The sequence below is a fragment of the Hyposmocoma kahamanoa genome, unplaced genomic scaffold, assembly GCF_003589595.1.
Source record: "Hyposmocoma kahamanoa isolate Upper Pololo Valley unplaced genomic scaffold, ASM358959v1 220, whole genome shotgun sequence".
Classification (NCBI taxonomy): Eukaryota; Metazoa; Arthropoda; class Insecta; order Lepidoptera; family Cosmopterigidae; genus Hyposmocoma; species Hyposmocoma kahamanoa.
In genome coordinates this window covers 4993666-5015061 of record NW_020653740.1, presented here as the reverse complement: position 1 = coordinate 5015061, position 21396 = coordinate 4993666, and the positions used below count along the sequence as shown (strand labels likewise).

The following is a 21396-nucleotide window of genomic DNA, read 5'->3' as shown; positions in this document are numbered from 1 at the left end:
GTTGAGCAACGATGTGATTCACGATGGGTACGCATATAAAAGAAATCCTATTCATTCTAACCTTGAATCGCCCCAAAGTTTTTGGGGATACACAGAAGCCAGTAGCATACCGTTTCTGTGCTTATTTATTTACACTACAGCGTTCATTGTACCTAAACATTTTAGTTAGTTTACTCTAAAACCGTAACGCTCAATATGAAAGTTCATCCAATCGCAAAACCAAGGTTAGATTAGTCATCGGCCCAACCCACCTGAAAAGGCGATCGACGTTCGTTGAACTGATAAAAAGCAAGTATGACCTTACAGTCTGAGTCATGAAATTTGGGCACTTTGCGCTTTAAGTCCAACGTATAAGATGGACAATCGTTTGATACACTATTATGAGGCCATGAATGCCTTTATTAATGCCCTTATCCTTTGATTCACTGTCGCATGGACATTCTAGAAACGTGAAATATGGAACTAAGACTGAAATAGGTACGTAACATTTGTGAAAGTAGTAGCTACATTACAAAAACTTAACCTTGGTGGCATTGCAATGCAATAAGAGAATGGTCATTGCCATAAAATATTGCAATAAACTGACAGACGTGCAGACGTGTGATTCTGTTAATTTTCTATTTAGTCTAAGGCGTACAGCAACCAAGTCGTACCAAGTCTGTTACCCTATATGAGATTACCGTATTACTTTAATCGTGTAATAAATTCAATTAACAATCGTGTTGAACGCTATAATTTTCTCAAATATAATTTAATTAACTCAGAGCTAAAGTGTCGTAATTAATTTAATTGAGCTAATGATTATAATTATGCTAAATGTTTCACAGTTTGTTTATTATGAATATCAAACTATATTTTCATAGTTGTAATACAAGAACGACTCTTTAAGATAACTAAGTTTAGTAGCAGTAGAGCTCCTTGTGAAAGAATTCGTCCAGGGAAGTATTGCCACCTTACCTATTTCTGCCGCTAAGCAGTAATGTGAGAATTACTGCGTTCCGGTTTAGAAGGGTAAAGTGATGGTATAATTACAGGCACATGGGACTTGTCAACTTATGTAGGGTGACGGGCGCTGGATAGACGTGTCGCTTACCACCAGGCGCAAGACTTGTTCGTCCCGTCACTTGGTATTAATACTTTGATTTAAAATATTTGCAATTTTTTTTATAAAAAAAACGAAATGTCGGAGTAATCACGTAACATACACAAATTCGTCGAATTGAGAACTTACTCCTCTAGTTTTGTTATAATTATTAATACAAAGATCGAACACTTAAAAAAAAATGCTTCGATCCGGCCGGATTCGAACCGAGACGTCTTGTAAACCGTGCCAGACGCTATGCCAACTAAGCCACGGAACGAACCAGCGGACCTCACGAATTTCTTTATGTGCTTGTTTTGTCGGATCTTCTGCATTTGATTCAACAACTTTTTAGCCGTAGCGCCATCTATGAGAAATGTATGAAAGTATTTCGTCACCCAGTTTAATACCTTTACAGCTACCAGCCCTGGCTAGAGATGTCGCTATTAACTTGTAATTTATATTTTTGAATATTAGTATTTTGAATATTTGTATTATTGAATATCAGGATGTTTTTCCACCATGATATTCAATTATGTTACTCCTTTTAAAAACACAAGTGATAACTACGATGTGAAGTGTGATAAGCATAGACGTGTGCCGTTATGATTCTTTACAAAATATTGTGTTCCAATGTAGGCAATAAATTCCCTCTATAATAGATATCACTAGATTTGCTTGCATCTTGTTTTAGGGGATATATATCTGAGTCCCTGAGCTAACAAATATTTTGCTTATAGCTGAAGCGAAACTGGACAACAACGTCGTCATAGGTTGTGTCATCATTTCTATTAAAGTCCACATTTTCATCATCAACCACAATTTGTGACATTGATGATCCTCAATTAATAGTGACGGTCGATGGTGGCATTGTCACTCTGTAATGACGGGAATCTATTGTTTTTGTTTTATGTGAATGATTGTCACTAGTTTCTTGGCTATTGTGCTGTTTATTACAATATAATACATCCGGCTAGTGTCATTAGCGAAAAGAAAATTAAATTACACGCCCCGACACAATTTGCGGTACACTAGTAATTCCCAAAATAATGCTGTGTTTTGTCAAAAGTCTGACGTTTTGTTTTACTTTTTTTTAATTGAAAATGAAAAATGAATCGACTGTCATTTTTTATTTTTTTTATTTTACGTGTTTCGAGGTTGATTTTGTGTTCTTCTAAATTACGTAAACCGAATTGAAAAAGTTATTCAATTTTCAAACACTTCTACTTCATCACTTAAATGTAGAACAAAAAGCATTTTGTTTAGTTTTGATTTTTCTCAATAAAGATCGAGTAAGGCTTTTATTAAGGCGAAGTTAAAAGACGTTAATGTAATATATAATGTGTCTAACTTTTTTATTAATATTACAATTTTATATTATCACTTTCACGTTACTATTTTATATTCTCACTTTTTGTTGCATTAAATGTGCCGGAATGTGTATACACAGGCCGCAAACACGACTAATATTTGCAATTAATGGAAACAAACACGTATAGTTCATTTGAGAATTTCTGTAACTAAGTACAGATCATATACACTCATAAAATATTACCATTGGGTAGGCAAAGACTATCGAATGCCATTTTGCGCAATCCTGACAAACCTCTCATAGACATAGACATACTTTTAGTGGCATAATACAACAACAAAAAACCACACAAAAACCAGTTTACATACAAATAATTATTTGACATATAATTAAAATAAAAGTATAAGTCATGCCAACACGGGACTTAACTCAGCATGTACTGCAGTAACATACCACAGCGCTGGTTTTCAGTAAGCTCGTAGAGCTCGACGCCAGCAATAAACGCAAAATAAAAAATTTATACTAATACTGCGTTTTCGCTTCACTTACAATCATCAATATTTTTATACAAGCCCTCTTATTCTTCTCACTACACAATCCAGTTATGTTCTCCTTCACTGCTAGCTACGTTTTTTTATGATATCAATTGACGAGATGAACAAGTCGTTGGCTATACGTAGTAAGCGACATGGCTATACGTAATAGTTGTAGTGCATTGAAAGCCTTAAATCGTAAAGATCTGATAGGCACTGCCACTGCGCCCGTCACTCTGAATCATAAAGTCGATAAGTCCCGAGTGCCCGTACTTTCACCCTTACCCTTCAAAACCGTAATGCAGTAATGCTCACATTACTGCTTGGCAGCAGAAATAGGTAGAGTGATAGTACTTCCCTGAACAAACAAGGAGCTCTACTGCTACTAATGATGTATGCTTCTAATACAAATGTACCTAACTTAGAAATTAAAGATGTATATTAATAGTAGTATAAATTATTATATAATATTATAAAACTAGGTATCGTAGTCGTTAATGAGCTTCCAGCTCCCCCGAGACCGTCCTCGTTATGTTTCAGACTTCATTATGTATTACTTAATAATCTTCTACGCTCTTGTATTATTTTATTTATTTTTCATTTTATTTGCCAGCGTTGTTGACGTATATTTGCGCACAAATTAAAGTATCGAATTCGAATAAAAACCTCAACACATCATTATCCCAAACAAAAGCCTCGTAACATGAATAAGGATGCACATTGACTCATTATCTTGGAAAAAACGACTCAAGTGCTTTCTGATTGTTTGTTAGAATAAAGTTTTCACAATAAATTTACTGACAAGTCTGAAATAATAATAATAACGCACACACTCAACATAGCCACGCACTAGGGAAACCCTGTGTCGCGGGTGCCATGGACACACACATAGACAACCACAAATTACACCCAAACTCATGAGATAAATTATAAACTAATGTAGGCCATACAAATATTTCTCCCGGCCCAGGAATCGAACCTGAGACCTCTCTGCGTGGCACTTCTGCATGGTAACCGTTCGGCTACAGAGGCAGTTATAATTTGACAACCTTGGTGGCCCGGTGATTCGCTCTGTGGGCGCTATGTGAGAAGATCCTAGATACGATTCCCGTAAGGAGCAGTTTGGGGAATGAACGAACCAGCGGCGCCTTAAGGATATGCTGAAGCGGTGCCTTTTCACTGCTATAACAAAAATTTTATGTTTAACTCTGTCTTTAATCTGCGCCTGTGTCATATCTAATTACGTTACGTTAGCTGATCCGGCCGCGTGCGGAATACCGAAGTTTTACGAAGAGCAAAGGTAGGTGGAATCGAGGTATACCTTTGCGGCGACAACTTCGTTGGGGCGGCCATATATCAAGGATGGCAGAGGGGCGTGTGGCAAAGCACATCTTTTATTCGGAACTCAAGGGGGGCAAGCGAAAGCATGGCGGACAACTCCTTAGATATAAAGATGTGCGTGTGGCGCTTAACGCCACATGAAAAATTGCGACATTGACCCAACAGAGTGGGAGAAACAGGCAGCCGATCCGCAATGGAGATCTTTTGTGGCAAACAAAACGTCACAATTCGAGACTCGTCGAAGAATTGCGTTGCGGTTGGGGGGCCGGTTGGGAGTTCTGTTGGGGGTCGGTTGGAGGTCGTTTGGGGGGCCGGTTGGCGGGCCGGCTGGGGGGCGGTCAGGGGTGAGCGACCCACTCCCTAACCCAACCCACCCACACACCCGCTCACCCACCCACTCACCCACCCCGTAACCGACCACCTAACCAACCCCCTATCCCATCTCCTAACTCACCCCTAACCCACCCCCTGAACCACTCCCTAAACCACCCCTAACCCACCCGCTGGCCCACCCCCTAATCCACATACTAACTCACCCCTAACCCCCACAACCCAAACCCTATCCCACCACCTAACTCACCCCTAACCCCCAACCCAGACCTTAATTCACCCCCTAACTCACCCCTAACCCCCATAACCCAAACCCTGTCCCACCACCTAACTCACCCCTAACCCCCCAACCCAAACCCTAACCCACCTCCTAACCCACCCCCTAACCCACCCTCTAACCCACCCCCATATGCCTTTATATAAATTTATATAAATTTTATTATATTGTATAAATTTATCATAATTGTCAGTTTTAATTGTTAATTGTTAATCACAAACATTGAAAAGATTGAAAATTGATTAATTGTTAATTGTAGATATACGCGATTAACGATTGATCAATTGTTAATTGCGAGAACCGCAATTAAGAATTAATTAATTGTTATTGCGGTTCTCGCAACTAACAATTGATCAATCGTTAATTGCTGTTTCGCAATTGACAATTAATTAATTGTCAATCTTTAATTGCCAGAACAATTTAATTTTGCCCAACACTGATTATTATATGTAGAATACTCACAGAATAATACTGAGTATTATAATGTGTTGAGAATACTTATGTATTATGACTCCTAGTAAAAGAATCTTATAACATTCTTTAAACTAAGTGTGAATTGAAGGTCAATGTTAATTATAAACAACCTCGACTTTCGCTAGTCACAGGAAAATGAAATCGTCGAATTGATTAAATACTACTCGTTCGTAACACAGACTCCCTTGAGAAAACTTCTGTTTGCTCATAATCTGACGTCACCAATATTGTGTTTCAGATGAAAACGCCCGCGATCCAAAATGATTTCAGCTATTACCGCCGCAGCGTGTCCCGAGGCGGGCTGATCAATTCCGACCTACCGCCGGGCGAGGAGCCCCACATAGGCGCCGAAGTCGCCAACAGAATGTCCTTGTTTTATGCACAGGTATGTCATAATTACACTTTATTAACCCCTGACACGAAAAGAGTCTTTCTGTGATATCGGCCAAACGAATAAACTAATCTCATAACAATTTTTTTTTTGTTTGTCAGGTAAAGGCCTTAGTTGTATTTCCAATAAAATTGTCCGATCGACTTGAAATTTGGTGTACTATGGAATTCTGATGACATTGCAATAATATGGTAATCTTGATCTGAGGCTGCTTACAGCCGAATTGCTGACTTACAGATATTGACTTGTAGACTTAAGACTTGTATATTTCATGAACTACGAACTATTAGGAATATATTCTCGACACTGACCGACATGAACTAGTTCGTCTTGCACGGTCTTAATAGTTCATCGGTCTTTTTAGTTCAGTACTAGGAACTGTTTGCGTTGATACTTCACGTATCTTTTATTCAGAAGGAACGGTGCGAGCGGGAGAATTAGCGATCTTTCACATTTAGTACACGTTCGAGTGGATGCACGATTGAACGTTACCAGCCCGTTTTACGTCTCTAATACTTATTTACATTATGTATTTATGTAAGCTTGTAAAAAAGTAAGTGCTCATATTTTTTTAGTGGATGTGGTTGGTACCTGTGTATGTATACCTAATATACGTGTATGTGAAATCGTTGTAAATGGTTGTCAACAAATCATTCTAACTAAAATATACGTTATTCCATTATTGTTTTGTAAAAAATGGATATTTAGTTAGAATGACAGTCTTGGGACCTGTAAAATGTGAACAAAAATCAATTAGTACCGATTCCATACAAATTGTATTTTAGAATGTTTAGTGCAGTGTACTATTGACCTGCTATTACTAAAAGTCCGTAGAAGTTCATGTGAATAAAATAACTAGTTCGGAGCGTTCGTTCAATTCCGAGCAAAGAACAAGACGAACTAACGGCACTAGCAGCTAGCAACAGAACTCCTTATGAAGTAGTTCGTTCGGAGAAGTACAACCACCTTACCTATTTGTGCCCCTAAGCAGTAACATAAGCATTACTGCGTTCCGGTTTTGAGGGCTAAGGATGTTGGTGAAATTCAGGCACATGAGACTTGAAAACTCGGACGCAGGGACTATGCCGCTCAGATTTATGCAATTTCAAGCTTTGAGTGGCACTGTAACTGTTATGGATTGACATGTCGCTTACCATCAGGCGCAAGACCGGTTGATCTCGTTACTTGATATCATAAAAAACATCATCCCATTGATAGAACAAGATTGACACGAACTACAGCGCACGTTGGAATAACATAATTATAAGATCTGAAGAATTTTCCTTATGCCAGTTATAACAGGTAGTCAGAAGAGAAATTACATATTTTAATTATCTCCTATTACATACATTACATATTTTAACTACCTCCTTCTCACTGCTCCGGCACTCATCGAAGTTGTCATTAAACGCCCTAACCAAAATTTACTTTGTTACCAGGCCACACCGATGCTAAAGGTGCTGTCGGAAGCGACAAGCCAATTCGTCAACGACAACCAGCAGGACCTCGAAAATACCACCGAAACGCTTAGCACCATGGCCAAAGTCTGCCTCAGGATGTTGGAGAACCCGTAAGTTTAATTTATCATTGTTTTCTGCCGAAGCGGCACCAGAGTTGTTGCGAATATCGGCAGCGACATCCGCAGATAAACCGCATCAATTAAAATATCCGCATCCGCATTCATCGATCCTGATATTCAGTGCTGATATTCGCTGATAGTCGTGCGGTTAATTTACAAACTGTCCAGACAGACAGCAAGCCAAAAGAGTATCTCAGCCCTCGATCTTACTCTTGACAAAATTCCAGTGTGATTAAGCTAGGCAGTCTGATTTTAAGCATGTGAATTTTTTTGCCGCATCAGTCCGCTGATGTGTAAAAAACTGTATCAGCGACAACCCTGGTCAGTAACAATTTGAATACAATTTATATATAAGACATGCTAATACGGTATAAACATAATTCGTAAATACAATGCAATGTATACTCTAATCTTTACACACCTCATTTTCAAGTACTTCTTATTTAATTGTATAATTTCAATTCATTTCAACATATTTATTTCAGATAAAATCCATATAATGTTAGTATCATGAGCTAGTATTAATATTATTCTAACTATGGAGAGTGAATCCATCTACGCGGGACTGGCGAGTCCCACGCGCAGGACGGTGTTGGAACTCCCTCGGAGACGTTTCAGCGCAGACACACATTGTTTTCTCACAATGACCATGAAACCATCTGTCTGAGAATATTATATTATGTGTTATCCATCTTTATGCTCGTGAAATTACAGGCACATTGGACTTGTCAGCTTAATATCTAACACACTGACAGGTACAGTGTCCCTCAGATCTTTGCTATTTAAAACTCTGGCTAGCACTGCAACTGCTATGGACAGGCGTGTCCCTTTTTTTTAAATTTATTTATCACATAAAACATAATACACAACAATGTTTCTAGTCGCATTTCAAATCACAAAAGTTCATCATAATGTGAACTCTAGCCACACAATACATAATGTACAAATCACTAACAGAAACGTAAACAGAAGAGCGTAATTCTTGCGTTACGTAACATTTAAGTAATCCATATAAATAATCTATCTATAATTTACTAAAAAGATGTTACTGAAATGGGATTGAGTAAATACATTTATAAATAATCAAAGAACAATTGCGACATCCAGTGTATTTTGTGACCCAGTGTTTTTGACAACGACGTGGTTATGTTTATAACATTGTCCTGTATTTCGCTTCAGATGTTTGTTCGTAGTAGCAGATAACAACAAGTTTTCAGTTTGTCCCCAAAAATAATAGAACTTGCTGAATATTCCCAAATCTGCCAAACTCTGCCACATTTAATACAACGTTATCATGTTCTGCAACAATAAAAAATAAATCTGCCCAAATGACAGAAATCTGCCACAAATGGTCAAACTGTTCTCAATCTCAGTGTGACATTGACATGAGGCCTCTTGTCAAAACGTTCCTTTGCTAACTTTCATAAGAAATTCTCACAGGACATTGGCGCAATCGCCATTTTTTTGTATAATTTTTATAATAATATTAAACTACCGTACATAGTTATTTTTACTTGACATTGGCAAAATCATTGATTATTTCGTTGGAGCCATAATATTTAAAAGAAGAAGATTATCTCTCATTAAAATACCTATTGTCTAAACATTTTTGTCACATTGTGTGTTTTATTTTTTACTTTATATTATTACTGTTTAGGTAATTGATTATTTCATTAGGTATTTTATACCTTCAAAGTTTTATGTGTGTACTATAAAATAACCAATACTTTAGGTCGGTAAACATTCAATCATGCTTAAAATCAAACGTACGTACAATCAAGAGCACATCAAGCTTGACACTTTGTACTTTGGACTGTTCTTATCGTAAGCGGCATAGAATTGGATTTAAGGCTTAAGTGTAAAGCTTGACTTGCTCTTGACCCTGTACAAGAACGTTACCCAGTCTATGGTGAAACTGAATCAATCGCGTTGTATTCTTGCGTCTATTCTAAAATACCTTGTTTTACAATTTATTTATACAAAATTATACTAGCAAAGTCCATGAACGGCTCTTCGTTGATTTTATAATTATTGGTCTTCTTTCGCCATCCTTCTTTATCACAATTAAACACCAGGCGCACAACTTGTCTGTTCCGTAATTTGGTGTAATAAAAAAATTACTTACAATTCGCTAAGTTTTATCCATTGTTAGTAAACTAAAAGTGTAGCTGTAACAATGGATAGGTACCTACGTTATTTTGTTGGCACGCGCCCAAACTGTACAACTTTATGTTCACAATGTCTTAACTTCGCTGTTACAGCTGATATAAAGAATACTCTGTGATTTCAGATCGATTTGCTCATATATGTACAAGAAGAAACATCTGATAATATAGTCTATGAATAATTAGTCCTAGAACAAACTATTACAATTTATATATCGTCGTAACTGACGATATCGACTCATCCGTAGAACAAAGATGTATGTGCAACACTCTTGTTCTCAGGACAGTACATTTCGTTCGTTCTTTTTCGCTGTGGATGACAGATCAACCGTTGTTCGATTTTATATTTCCGAAATGAAATAAGGTACATAAATTCTCAAAACACCTTAACGTAGACCTTAGTTTGAATAAGGAAATTATTCTCGTAACGTACTTATTCTCTTTTCGCTATAGAATCACATCGGACTCTGTTCTTCGGATGAGTCGGTATGACGACTGATAACGACCTCGAAGGCTTGACGGTTTGCACTGTGGACGATGGAGAGGTCCTGGGATCGATTCCCGATAAGAGTCTTATCATAGGACCAATTTGAGAAATGAACTTATGTAAATTGGTCCGGATCTGGATCCTCTGAAGTGAATTCCATTACTCTGGTGCTCATAGCATAGGGAATTTTTTTGTTTTTTTTTTTATAATACGAAGTGACGGGACGTACAAGTGCTTCTGGTGGTAAGCGAAACACCTATCCATAACATATCTAGTGCCATTCAGAGCTTCAAATCGCAAAGATCTTAGGGGCGCTGCCACTGCGCTCGTCACATTGACGTAACTAAACATAAGTTGACAAGTCCCAAGCTTGTAATTTCACCAACACCCTTACCCTTCAAAACTGGAACACAGTAATGCTCACATTACTGCTTGGCGGCAGAAATAGGTAAGGTGGCAGTACTTCCCTGGACGCACTCTTTCACAAGGAGCTCTACTGCTACTAAGGAGTTTAAGTATTACATGAATATAAGTAATTGGTACAGGTAGATACGATCGAAACTACGTTGCCATTAAATTTTAAAGACGTACCTCCTGTAAATGTGCCAGAAAAACACACCAATTACCTGGTTTCAAACTGGATTAGCATTGGATGGCAATTTTTATTATATAAATATTCAAGAATATTATCGTGCAATTATTAAATAATATTTCATGATACAATACTCGAATATTAAATAATAATGCACGATAAAAAATGGAATACTTAAATAATAAAATTGCAACGGAAATTAGGTAGTGAACTCTAGCCCGAGAATGACCGTAAACATTACGTCACACAAATTATCTGTACAGGCGAGGCATCATCCTGCATAATGTCACAACAACGCCATAGACAGTATATGATAGTTTCAATCCTATATTCTGTCTGTCTGTTTCCGTTATACGTTTTCCGTGTCAATCAGATATACGATATCGTTAGACTATGGAAATTTTCTATCCTCTAAGACGATATCCAAACAACTTTTTTCATCCAATAATGGCTATCTAGACTAGCTGCCTAAATATAATTATTAGGCAGTCTAGGCACATAAATCTCTGACTTCCTCGGAACGCCGCCTATTATAACGAACTATATACATCTAGTAACCAAAGTTATAATGTTTAGAACTCACGTCAGCTATACAAAGTCTGTAGACATCTTGCGTGACTGTACGTATTGGGAACATTCCTATCAAACAATTCAGTTCTCGGCTTAAATTAGCTCACGGCTGTATAGACTAAGTCATTGTATTTTGAGCGTAATGCCCTATTCTCGCGTTAAAACGATTAGATAAAATTGTACATTACAATTTTGAATACATATTTAAAAAAATCCAATTTAAAAGTTTCGAAAAGAGAATTGATACAACGGCGTGATTATTTATTAAATGTACTAACTCGGGTGACTTGCTTTTTGAGCAATACACATTGTATAGATAAATTCATAACATGTCATTACGCGTGATGCTTTTTAATACTGATTTTTAGGTCAGCCAGTGCCTCTACTAAGAGTTGACAGGAACAATTGTCGCTAACGACAATTAAATTAGCGACGAAAATGTTAGTTCTTTATTTGACAGCTAGGGCGCCAACGTTACAACATTCAGTGATACTTGTGGTGTTGTATACCGTAATTCATTAAATGTGAATACGTTTATATCAACATTTACCATGAAGAACTGTTTCGATTTAAGATCCTTAACTAAAGTAATTAGGTAGAAAACCATTCGGCCCAATCAACCTGGCATTCAATGGTTTGTTGACGCCAAAGTCGATACCTCCGATGAACACTACGCCAACAAATTTTTTGGACATCTCTGTTTCTATTTTGTTTTTGTTTCTTTCATTGACTCTTTTTTTTTTCACAAAATTCGGTGAGCATAATATTAGTAAATAAATAGGACTGTTTACTAAAAAAAAACCGATCAGACCAACAATAAAGGCGTTGTGTTCATTGGAGGTATCGAAATGAGCAGGTGTGAATTAGTTACAGCGTTAAGATTTCGCTCGAGAGACGTTCCTTTGAACAATTACGGATTATTGATGTCAAAGGTTCCTTCATCAAAATGTGGGACATGTACAACAACAGAAGACGTTTATCATGTGATAATGGAGTGTGTTACGAGTGAGGTGTTAAGACAACAGATTCCAGTCCAGAATCTCCTTTCCGAATATCCTTTTCTTTTTTTTATTATTTACTGCACAGGAAAACACAAATCACATTTAGTAAAACGGAAAACACAAACAAAAAGTACTGCTTATTTGTAAAAGAAATTTCTTCCTGCAAACCAAAATACAGGACACAATCATTACAATAACGTGTTTATGTACACAAAATTAAATTGTGTAATAAAATAATTTAAAAAATCAAAAATTGTAAATTACTACAGACTACATAAGTATTTAGATAAACACATATTTCATATTATAATACCTATAAAATGGAAGGAACAGAGGTTAAATAGTGCTCCTTGGGTCTCATTTTAAAGATATAAACGTTGCGTGTTTAGTAGGCACATGCAACAGCATCTTGGCCAGCCCCTTGTCTTAGGAGGCCAGGATGTGGTACTTAGCTATACTTAGATTGTAACACCTCAGTATCGCTCGTATGAGGGTGGCATATCTATAAAGATAAAACCCTCGTTACAAAATAAATAAAAAGAAAAAAAAGCATTTTCCATACAAAATTGTCAATTTACACGGTCAGTTTTATCCTCTATGTATATCGCTTTCTCGATTGGTGGATCTATGCTGTAATTTTTCTTAGCATTCCGTATAAGAAGCGGGTGTTGTAGAATGCTTTTATACAAGTGTATAAAACCGCAATATGGTCCACATTTCAAGACCACTATGTATGTTGTTAAGCAGCGCTATTTATCCTTGCCAATGCAAGGGCGTATTTATTACAGCGAGGATCGAGTGTCGCCGCGACATTGATATTTCCCGTGTTTACCTACCATTACAATGCGTATACGTAACTCAGAACAATAACACGGTTCTTTTTCGAATCAATACAATACAAATACTCTTTGAACAAATGCAAATACAAAAGACAGGCGACAGGCGGTCTTAATGCTAGATAGAAATCTAATCTAATGACATTTGGTAAACTATACTGTACACTATTCATGAAGACTAAATGGTATTGTGGCCCCATTGGGAATCGAACCCAGTACATAATATTTATAATAAAGTAGGAGACACATTCCGCGAAATAAAAATTACTTAATACAAGCGATTTCTAAATTGGATACATAGTTATAGTAAAATATATTGAAAGATACTATTAATTTTTAAAAGTTATTACGATGTGGACGAGTATCTGCAAGATAAATTGTAATTAATGTCTGTCACTCTCCCTTTCCATGTTGATACCTGTGAAGGTGCATATGTTTGTTAGTGTATAAGTATATCGCACCGTTATTACAATAGTGTATTAACTCAAAAAGTGTATTTTTTTAGAATCGATGAAAAACGAATTACTCACTTCTTGTGAAAGGTTTTAAAATGTATGTATAAGTTAAAGTTTATTACAGACATCTAAATAATTTCCTACTTGCCAAATATATTTACAAATAAAAAGGAAAAAATTATTTAATATCTTTGAGTAAGGACTGTTTTGTCCAGAACTAGCTCACGAAAAGTTTGTCTCATTTTGAATTAAGTAGATATTATATTTTAATTGTTTCTTACAATATTGTAACGACGGTGTTATTGACGTGTAGAGAATAACATTTTACATTCAGCAATAGTATAATCATGAATTTGACATATTTTGAGTTACAACACTATTGATTACAATAGTGTTGTAACTCAAAATATGTAATCAATAGTGTTGTAACTCAAAATATGCAAATAATATTAAGCAGTGCGATATTCATAAGTATATTTTTGTAACGACAACCCATGTAAAGCACTTATAAATAAATAAATAAATAAATAAGTAAACTTCCTAATATGGCAATGTTTTCCCAATTATGCTATAACTACTATTTACGACAAATAACAACTCTTAACCAAGTACTTTTGTCGAATATTAAAAAAAAAGGAAAAAACAGAATGAAGTCACTTCAAATAGTCGTAGTGATATTGTGCTTAGTAAATTGTTTGTTTATTTAAATCAACGTTAAAAATAACTTTCATTTAAGATTCATAAAGAACTTCTGTTTTTTACAACGGCTATTTTTGAAAGAAGAAAATGGCGTAATCAATTGATCATCGATAGAAACCACACTTGTTTTAGTTCGCATACATATCGATGGAACAGCAGCAGCTGATACAGACTGTATCGGAAGTCGAAAAGGATAAATTTGAATGTTGTAGGTTTATATTTTAGAAATTTGACTATTTTTTCCGGATTTAGTAGCAGTAGAGCTCTTTGTGAAAGAGTTCGTCCAGGAAAGTACTGCCACCTTACCTGTTTCTGTCGCCAAGCAGTAATGTCAGCATGACTGTGTTCCGATTTTGAAGTGTAAGGGTGCTAGTGAAATTACAGACACATGGGACATGTCAACTTATGTCTCACTCAGAGCTTTAAATCTCAAAAGATTTAAAGCTCTGAGTGGCACTGCAACTGCTATGGACAGGCGTGTAGCTTAATCCAAATACCGTATATTGGTTTTTTCGAACAAACCAAAACGTTTGAAAGAACAAACCACGACGAGCCATTTTATTTAACCGACTTAAAAAAAGGAGGAGGTTCTCAATTCGATGGTTTTTTTTGTGTGTGTATGTTACACGATTACTCCGGCATTTGTGAATCGATTTTCATGATTATTTTTTGTTGGAAACAGGGTACCTCAGTATTGGCCCCATTAAAATTTCCCACCTCTAAGAGTGGCAAACTGGGTTGATGAATACGGTTTCGCACACTTTCCGGTAACCGATTTGAATAAAACTTGGCAATTATATGTAATTCCTCGAACTTTTGAGGTCAGTTTTTTTGGAAGGTGGTCCTCATCGCACATGGACATTCGTACCACCAGTGAAGCCGTATATGCGTTGCCAACTTTTGAGAATTCTCTTTGCGTGGTGTTTGAATTACTCAGGATTGTTGCAAACCTTATATTTCTCGAATTCGCGTTGTGTTTGTGGCAATTACTTATTCATTTTTAGAGCCGCCTGTGTTCGTTGCTTATGGTAGGTTGGCGCAGGAAAGACAAAAAATGTATCCGCTTCGATCCTATCTCTTTTCGCTATACCAACACGACCAAATAATGACATAAAACATAGTAATACCTATCTAAAAAACAAATGCCGTCACCAAGCGATTTGATAAAGCGTCCCCTTATCATACAATTTCACTATTTCCGCCACCAATTGATTATAATTATTAAATTACATTGCGTATAAAACTGACAAATGGCAGTTAATAAAAGTATTAACTCTACTTGATATGAAATTAAATAATATAATTATAAATGTATATCATATTCTGTCCGCCCTTTTTAATACACTTATTGACGCTATCTCCCCTTCCTACCTTCGTTCCCGGTTCCAGCTGCTACACCCTCACACGCGTGCGCGCATCAGTAAGATGCTCGTTCGTCCTAGCGGTAAAACAATGTTTTTTAACTCCTTTTCTTCTCGTGCAGCACAGTGGTGAAACAGACTCCCTTCCCATATCCAGTCTAGCTCGTCTATCGCTTCTTTCAAGAAAAGGTTCTTGCTGAATTCTCTTTGTGATCATCTTATTGTTTTTTTTTTCATATTTACTTATATATGTGTACCTATATGTTATATATTTATGTGTATGTATAGTGATGGTATTTATCATGATTCATTATAAAACTTATGTGAGTTGTATGTACTTTTTGTTTATTTTATTTATGTAGCTTATTATGTTTCTTTCTCATTCGCTCTTGCACGCTATTGCCAGCTTATAACCTAAGCTCTCACTGACCTGAGGAAAAGATCACTTTCAGAGATAAGTCCACCTTTGCTCACCTTCTGTTAAACTAATATTTCTGTTGTATTTATTTGGTGCAATAAATGATATATATAATGTAGTAGTAAATATACAGAGTCTACGTAGATTGACTGCCTTAGCATATGCTGGGGGGGCAATGTCCCCAAGCCGTACGTTTCAAGGGGCGGCATTGGCAACGATGTGCCATAAATGTATTAAAAATATGTAAACGTTTTACAGATATCTGCTTTTGCCAGATAGTGAGATAGTAAATTCAAAAAAGCGGCGATGTTTACTGTATCGTATTCCCGCTCGGCAACAACCGAGTGTAGCCGAAAAGGTGACGAACTAACTCGATAAAACGAAGCGAGCAAGTAAGCGAACGACAAAGCTTAGGTTTTTTTTTAATTTTAGACAACATCACACACGTTGCTCTGATCCCGAAGTAAATGACTAAAGCACTTGTGTTATGGAAATCGGAAACAACAACGGCACCACAAACACCCAGACCGGAGACAATAGTATAGAAAAATTAGTTTTTCTCCACTGACCCGGCCGGGGATTCAACCCGGGACCTCAGAGGACCTCAGAGATGGGGACGCCATGAAAATTTGTGTGCAAGCTGCTCGACCATGGAGGTCATCAAAATTACGAATTACATAACAAAGACTACATTCCAAATTAAATATTAAAAGCTAAAGGACGTTATTTTCCTCCGAAAAGAGCCCAATTCATACCAATGCAAATTTTCTAACAAAATAAACTTTTTTCGTGCGCTATGTGAATAAGCATGAATCAAATTATACCAAATAAAAACTAAGCGCGGATATTTCTCCAAACGAATGCAGTCTCGCTCACATAATAATATGCGCTCCCGCCACAGCCATTGCGCTGTGGCCACACAGAGGCGGCCGCGGAAGCGTTCCGGGCGCGGGAATTTTTGTAATGTACAAGTTTATATATGAACCCTGCCACACCGAAACGCGCGGCGGCCGCGCGTCCGCGTTATAAATATATGTATAAGTACCTACCTGTAAACGTTAATTATATTATTGTCTAGACTATCGCATTGGGTAATAATCTGTAATGATAGTTATTATTATTATCTATTATTATTATTGTATCTATTTTAGACTCTCGCCTCTCCCAAGGCCTAAAAGATTAATGATGAATTTTTAAATGGGAGAGACGGTATTTCCCGGCAATGGCACAGTCGGCCGGGGTCAGGGACTCAGGATGAAGAATTATTATTATTATTCGCGTTTCAGGTCCGCCTCTGTGTGGCCAGAGCATTAAAGATAGCAACAATATTATCAAATACACACGGTTGCGCAGCCGGACATAAATTCTTCTAAGATTTAGATACATTGCCGATTTTGAGATTGGCAAATACATTGGTGAAATATTACTATTTTAACAATCGATCAAGAAGTGAAAAACAACTAAGTTCAAGCAAATCTTGATAAAATAAAATTTTGAAGGACGACTTATTTTTAGTCCTTTCCAAGAGGGGACAGGAATCCGCGCTACGACGCCATTGAGATCCGTTATCGTGCAATTTTCTCTTATCGTATATTTATTTTACTTTTAATATTTGAATAGCTGTCTCTAAGGATATCATACAAACACAACATTAAGCCTTAAAGTTAGAATAAAGTCAAGGTCCGTACGTCACTTCCTTCGCGATTATCGACTGTTACCTCCGTTGCTATAGTATGAAATACTAAGAACAGATTGTTGTTTAACCTTTGACTTTTGCCGATATACCCAACACAGTTCCGTCGATTTTACTGGACTCAGTTAGATAGGTATATTGTATAACATGTTTACTTTACTATTGCCGGTTCTAAATACTGGATAATATATATTTTTTTAAAGCCATACATAAACTATCATTACATATTATTACCCAATGCAATAGACAATAATATAATTAACATTTACAAGTAGATACTTATTATTTGTCTAACTTATAACTACAGATACATAAAGCAACCTTTGTGAATTCACTCAGAGGACACGTAAATATGTCCACTTCATTATCAATCAAGTTCACGATCCGCGTTGCGCGCGTGAGTGGCGCTTCCCTTAACATGTTGGTGCACGCATATGCACCAGCAGCTGCGACAGTCTCGCCTTCGTTCCACATACCTGTTTGGCACAGTAATTTTTTTTTTAATAACACATACTCAACATAGCCCGCACTAGTGAAACCCTGTGTCGCGGGCGGAACGGTTACCATGCCGGACAGTCACGCAGAGGTCCCAGGTTCGATTCCCGGGCCGGGAAAAATATTTGTATGGCCTACATTTATTTCTCTTGTGAGTTGGGTGTAATTTGTGGTTGTTTATGTGTGTGTCCATGGCAGCCGCGACACAGGGTTTCCCTAGTGCGATTCTACGTTGAGTGTGTGCGTTATTAATTTAAAAAAATGAGGTTTTTTTTCCCGCTTGTAATAGAATCTCGTTCGTAATTCCTTGTTTACCGCCCGTAATACACAGAATAAATAAATACGTACACAGAAAAAAAGGAATTCTATTAATAAGAAAGAGCAATTTCTCAAAATATTTGCTAATTCTAAAAGAAGATTTATTAAAGGTAATAAAATATTATCATTACAAAAATACTGCTTATCTTTTTCTAATACAATTTTACTCTGAACTTAGTCTAACTTTTAGACAAATACGTTAACTTCAAGATTTTATTTCATTTGTAATCAATTAATTGGACATTACTTACATCAAGAAATTTTTACCAATTACATCAAATTTAAATAATCTTAAATGAATTCAAAATTTCTTGGGTGTATGTTAAGAAAATATATTCTTAGACAAAAAAATGAAGTATTTTGCTATTCAGATTAATATTCTAAATTCTAGAGTATATTTTTAAAGCAACATTTCCTTGCGTTTTCATAGACAATGTTGTCGTGACATGTCGCCGAAGGCTCACGCGGCGGTAACGATTACTTTTACTTGTGCTTGTAATCATAAACAGTAATTTTTCCAAAGAAACAATACGTAGTATATCTTGGTAGTTTGTTACTGTGTTCTTTGTAGTCATAATTTAAGAAATTTGGTTTCAGCATGAAATCAAACTACACTTGTAACTAGCACAACTTTAAATGCAATTAGTTCCATCGCGCCACTTCTAGATGGCATTGCTTTTCGTTATTCTGATCACAAAAGCAAGGTTTTTGCAAAGAAATAAAGTTTTTTCATGTTTTTATGTCAGAACCAATTGGAAAATTATATTGATAACCCAGAAACAAAAATCGTGTTACATGGTTGTTATCTATTAACAAAATCAACTGTTTTTCTTTTTTTCGAACAGATATTCAAGGTATTGGACTCTGGACTTTATAATTTAGGCAATCCTTGTCAATACGGCGGAACTACTGCCTCCGTATTGAAAGTGACAATAGGCTACTAGCATTACGCTTCGCATAACAATAACATTGTTACTCTTGTGGTTTAGTATGTTCCTAGTTACCTAAAGTTGAATCGATATATCGATCGGTGCCTTTTAAAAATTTTATTCGGTACTTGTTATCTTATTAAGGCGCGTTTAACTGTTATACTTAATCGTAAATTTAAATTATATTAGATTAATATGTTATTTTTTGCACGTTTCACACCCTATTCTTTAAGGAATACTCAGAGTTTGTTTATATAAAAGACAAACAGTATATCACATTCTAGAACAAAATACATGGACGAACAGGACAGGGTGTGCCAAGCGGCCTTAATTATGACTGAATAGGATTAAAGGACTGCCTCACTTAGTGACGCGGAATGGGATCAAGCTGGTTGGAATAAAGTTTTTGGCTAAACAATAAGAGCGAGAAAGACGTCGCATGCTTCGCTTCCGCTCAGACCACCGCCACGTCCTATCTAACAGATGGGATACTTCGATTTCTATTTTATTTTTTATAATATCAAGGGACGGGACGAACAAGTCGTGCGCCTGAAAGTAAACTACACGTCTGTCTGGCTGAGTGTAGCTGCATACGGCTTCAAGCCAGGAGCAGTGTCTCGCGTCGTTCTATCGAGTTCACTTATTTGAATTTATAATATACCCAATTGTTACTATGAGTGGTGTAACTTACAGTACTCGTCGCACAATGTATTTTTACTTAAAGCCAAGACTTAGCTTTTTCTGTAGGGCTAGCGCGATAGAGCGCGACTAGAGCGAGAGTGACATAAAATACTAATATATAAACGAATACTGCGTACTCAAAAATGTATATACGGATAATGTCCAGGCTACTTTTCTCTATCTAATTTCGGTAGTTAGTAACTTTTTAAATTTAAGTACCTATTCGAGTATATTATGGTGAAATATTAAATAATATTTTAGTTTACTACATTCGGATATTAATTAATACATCATTATAATATTCTAGAATATTTAATTGCTACTGAAAATAGGTAGAGAATAACGTGTTGTAAAATCTAGCAAATAATAAATATAGTTTATTTGTGAGAAATTTTTATTGAAGTAACATACTTGGAACGTCGTTCCAATATGTTTTAAAATTAATATTTTCAAATTTAATTGCCAGTAACAAAACTAAAACTACAACACAAATAAATAACTTGAGAATTACCCATATATTGAAACGTAATCACTATATAAAAAACTTATGCTTCAATTTTAAATTGTATCAGTAGTATGTGTTTTACTCGTGTTTCAATTATTGCAATAATTGAAACATGAGTTAAAACCAATTGTTTTAGCATTGGTTGGTAGCAAGGGATTGCGGCACACCATACTCACTGCACCCACACGTGAAACCAAAATCGTCTTAATTTCTTTTTGTTTATCAATATCAGATTCAATGCAATATTCTAAAGAAATAAACGGTCCCATGTAAAATGAAGATGTTGTCCCCATATACGCATAATGAAGAAGTTGATACATGCACCTTAAAAGATAAATAAATTAGGAATTTGAATGCAAAGTAAACCTAACATTGCGTCGTAGAACAACCGTTTCAACTTGTTCTGATCTCCAACTGTGTAACAGGCCATTGAGCAAAAAAAAACAAATATTTCAAACACAAAACAAATATTTACTCACTTATAACGTAACTGACATCCGTTGAACACTCCACAGTCTTGTATGCTCCCCCTGGAGAGGGCGCAACGAGCGGTATTGAAAGTCATCCTTAAGGAACGCATCAGGTACCCAACCATACTTGTTTACAAGGACATGGATGTTCTTAGTGTACGAGGGATTTTTATTTTGCGCGTTGTTACAAAGTTGCACGCGGAGGTGTTAAGATTTCCTGAATATGCCGCAATTTAGAATCCCTGTACCCTTAACGAAATCGGCTTTTGCCCAGAAATATAGCTCATTTCTCCATCCTTTTATTTACAACAAAATAAGTATCGAATTTCCTTTGAAACACACACACACACACACACACACACACACACACACACACACACACACACACACACACACACACACA

At 36.3% G+C, this 21396-nt stretch overlaps 1 protein-coding gene across 1 annotated transcript in view; it reads left to right on the top strand.

Annotated features, from left to right (window-relative positions):
* The window catches only part of LOC113227960 (protein FAM49A), a 62204-nt gene that overhangs the window by 33314 nt on the left and 7494 nt on the right, over positions 1–21396 (top strand). The window contains exons 3-4 of the mRNA XM_026461075.1: positions 5587–5733; positions 7179–7309. Coding sequence (XP_026316860.1) covers positions 5587–5733; positions 7179–7309 — 278 coding nt within the window. The remainder of the gene's footprint in view (positions 1–5586; positions 5734–7178; positions 7310–21396) is intronic.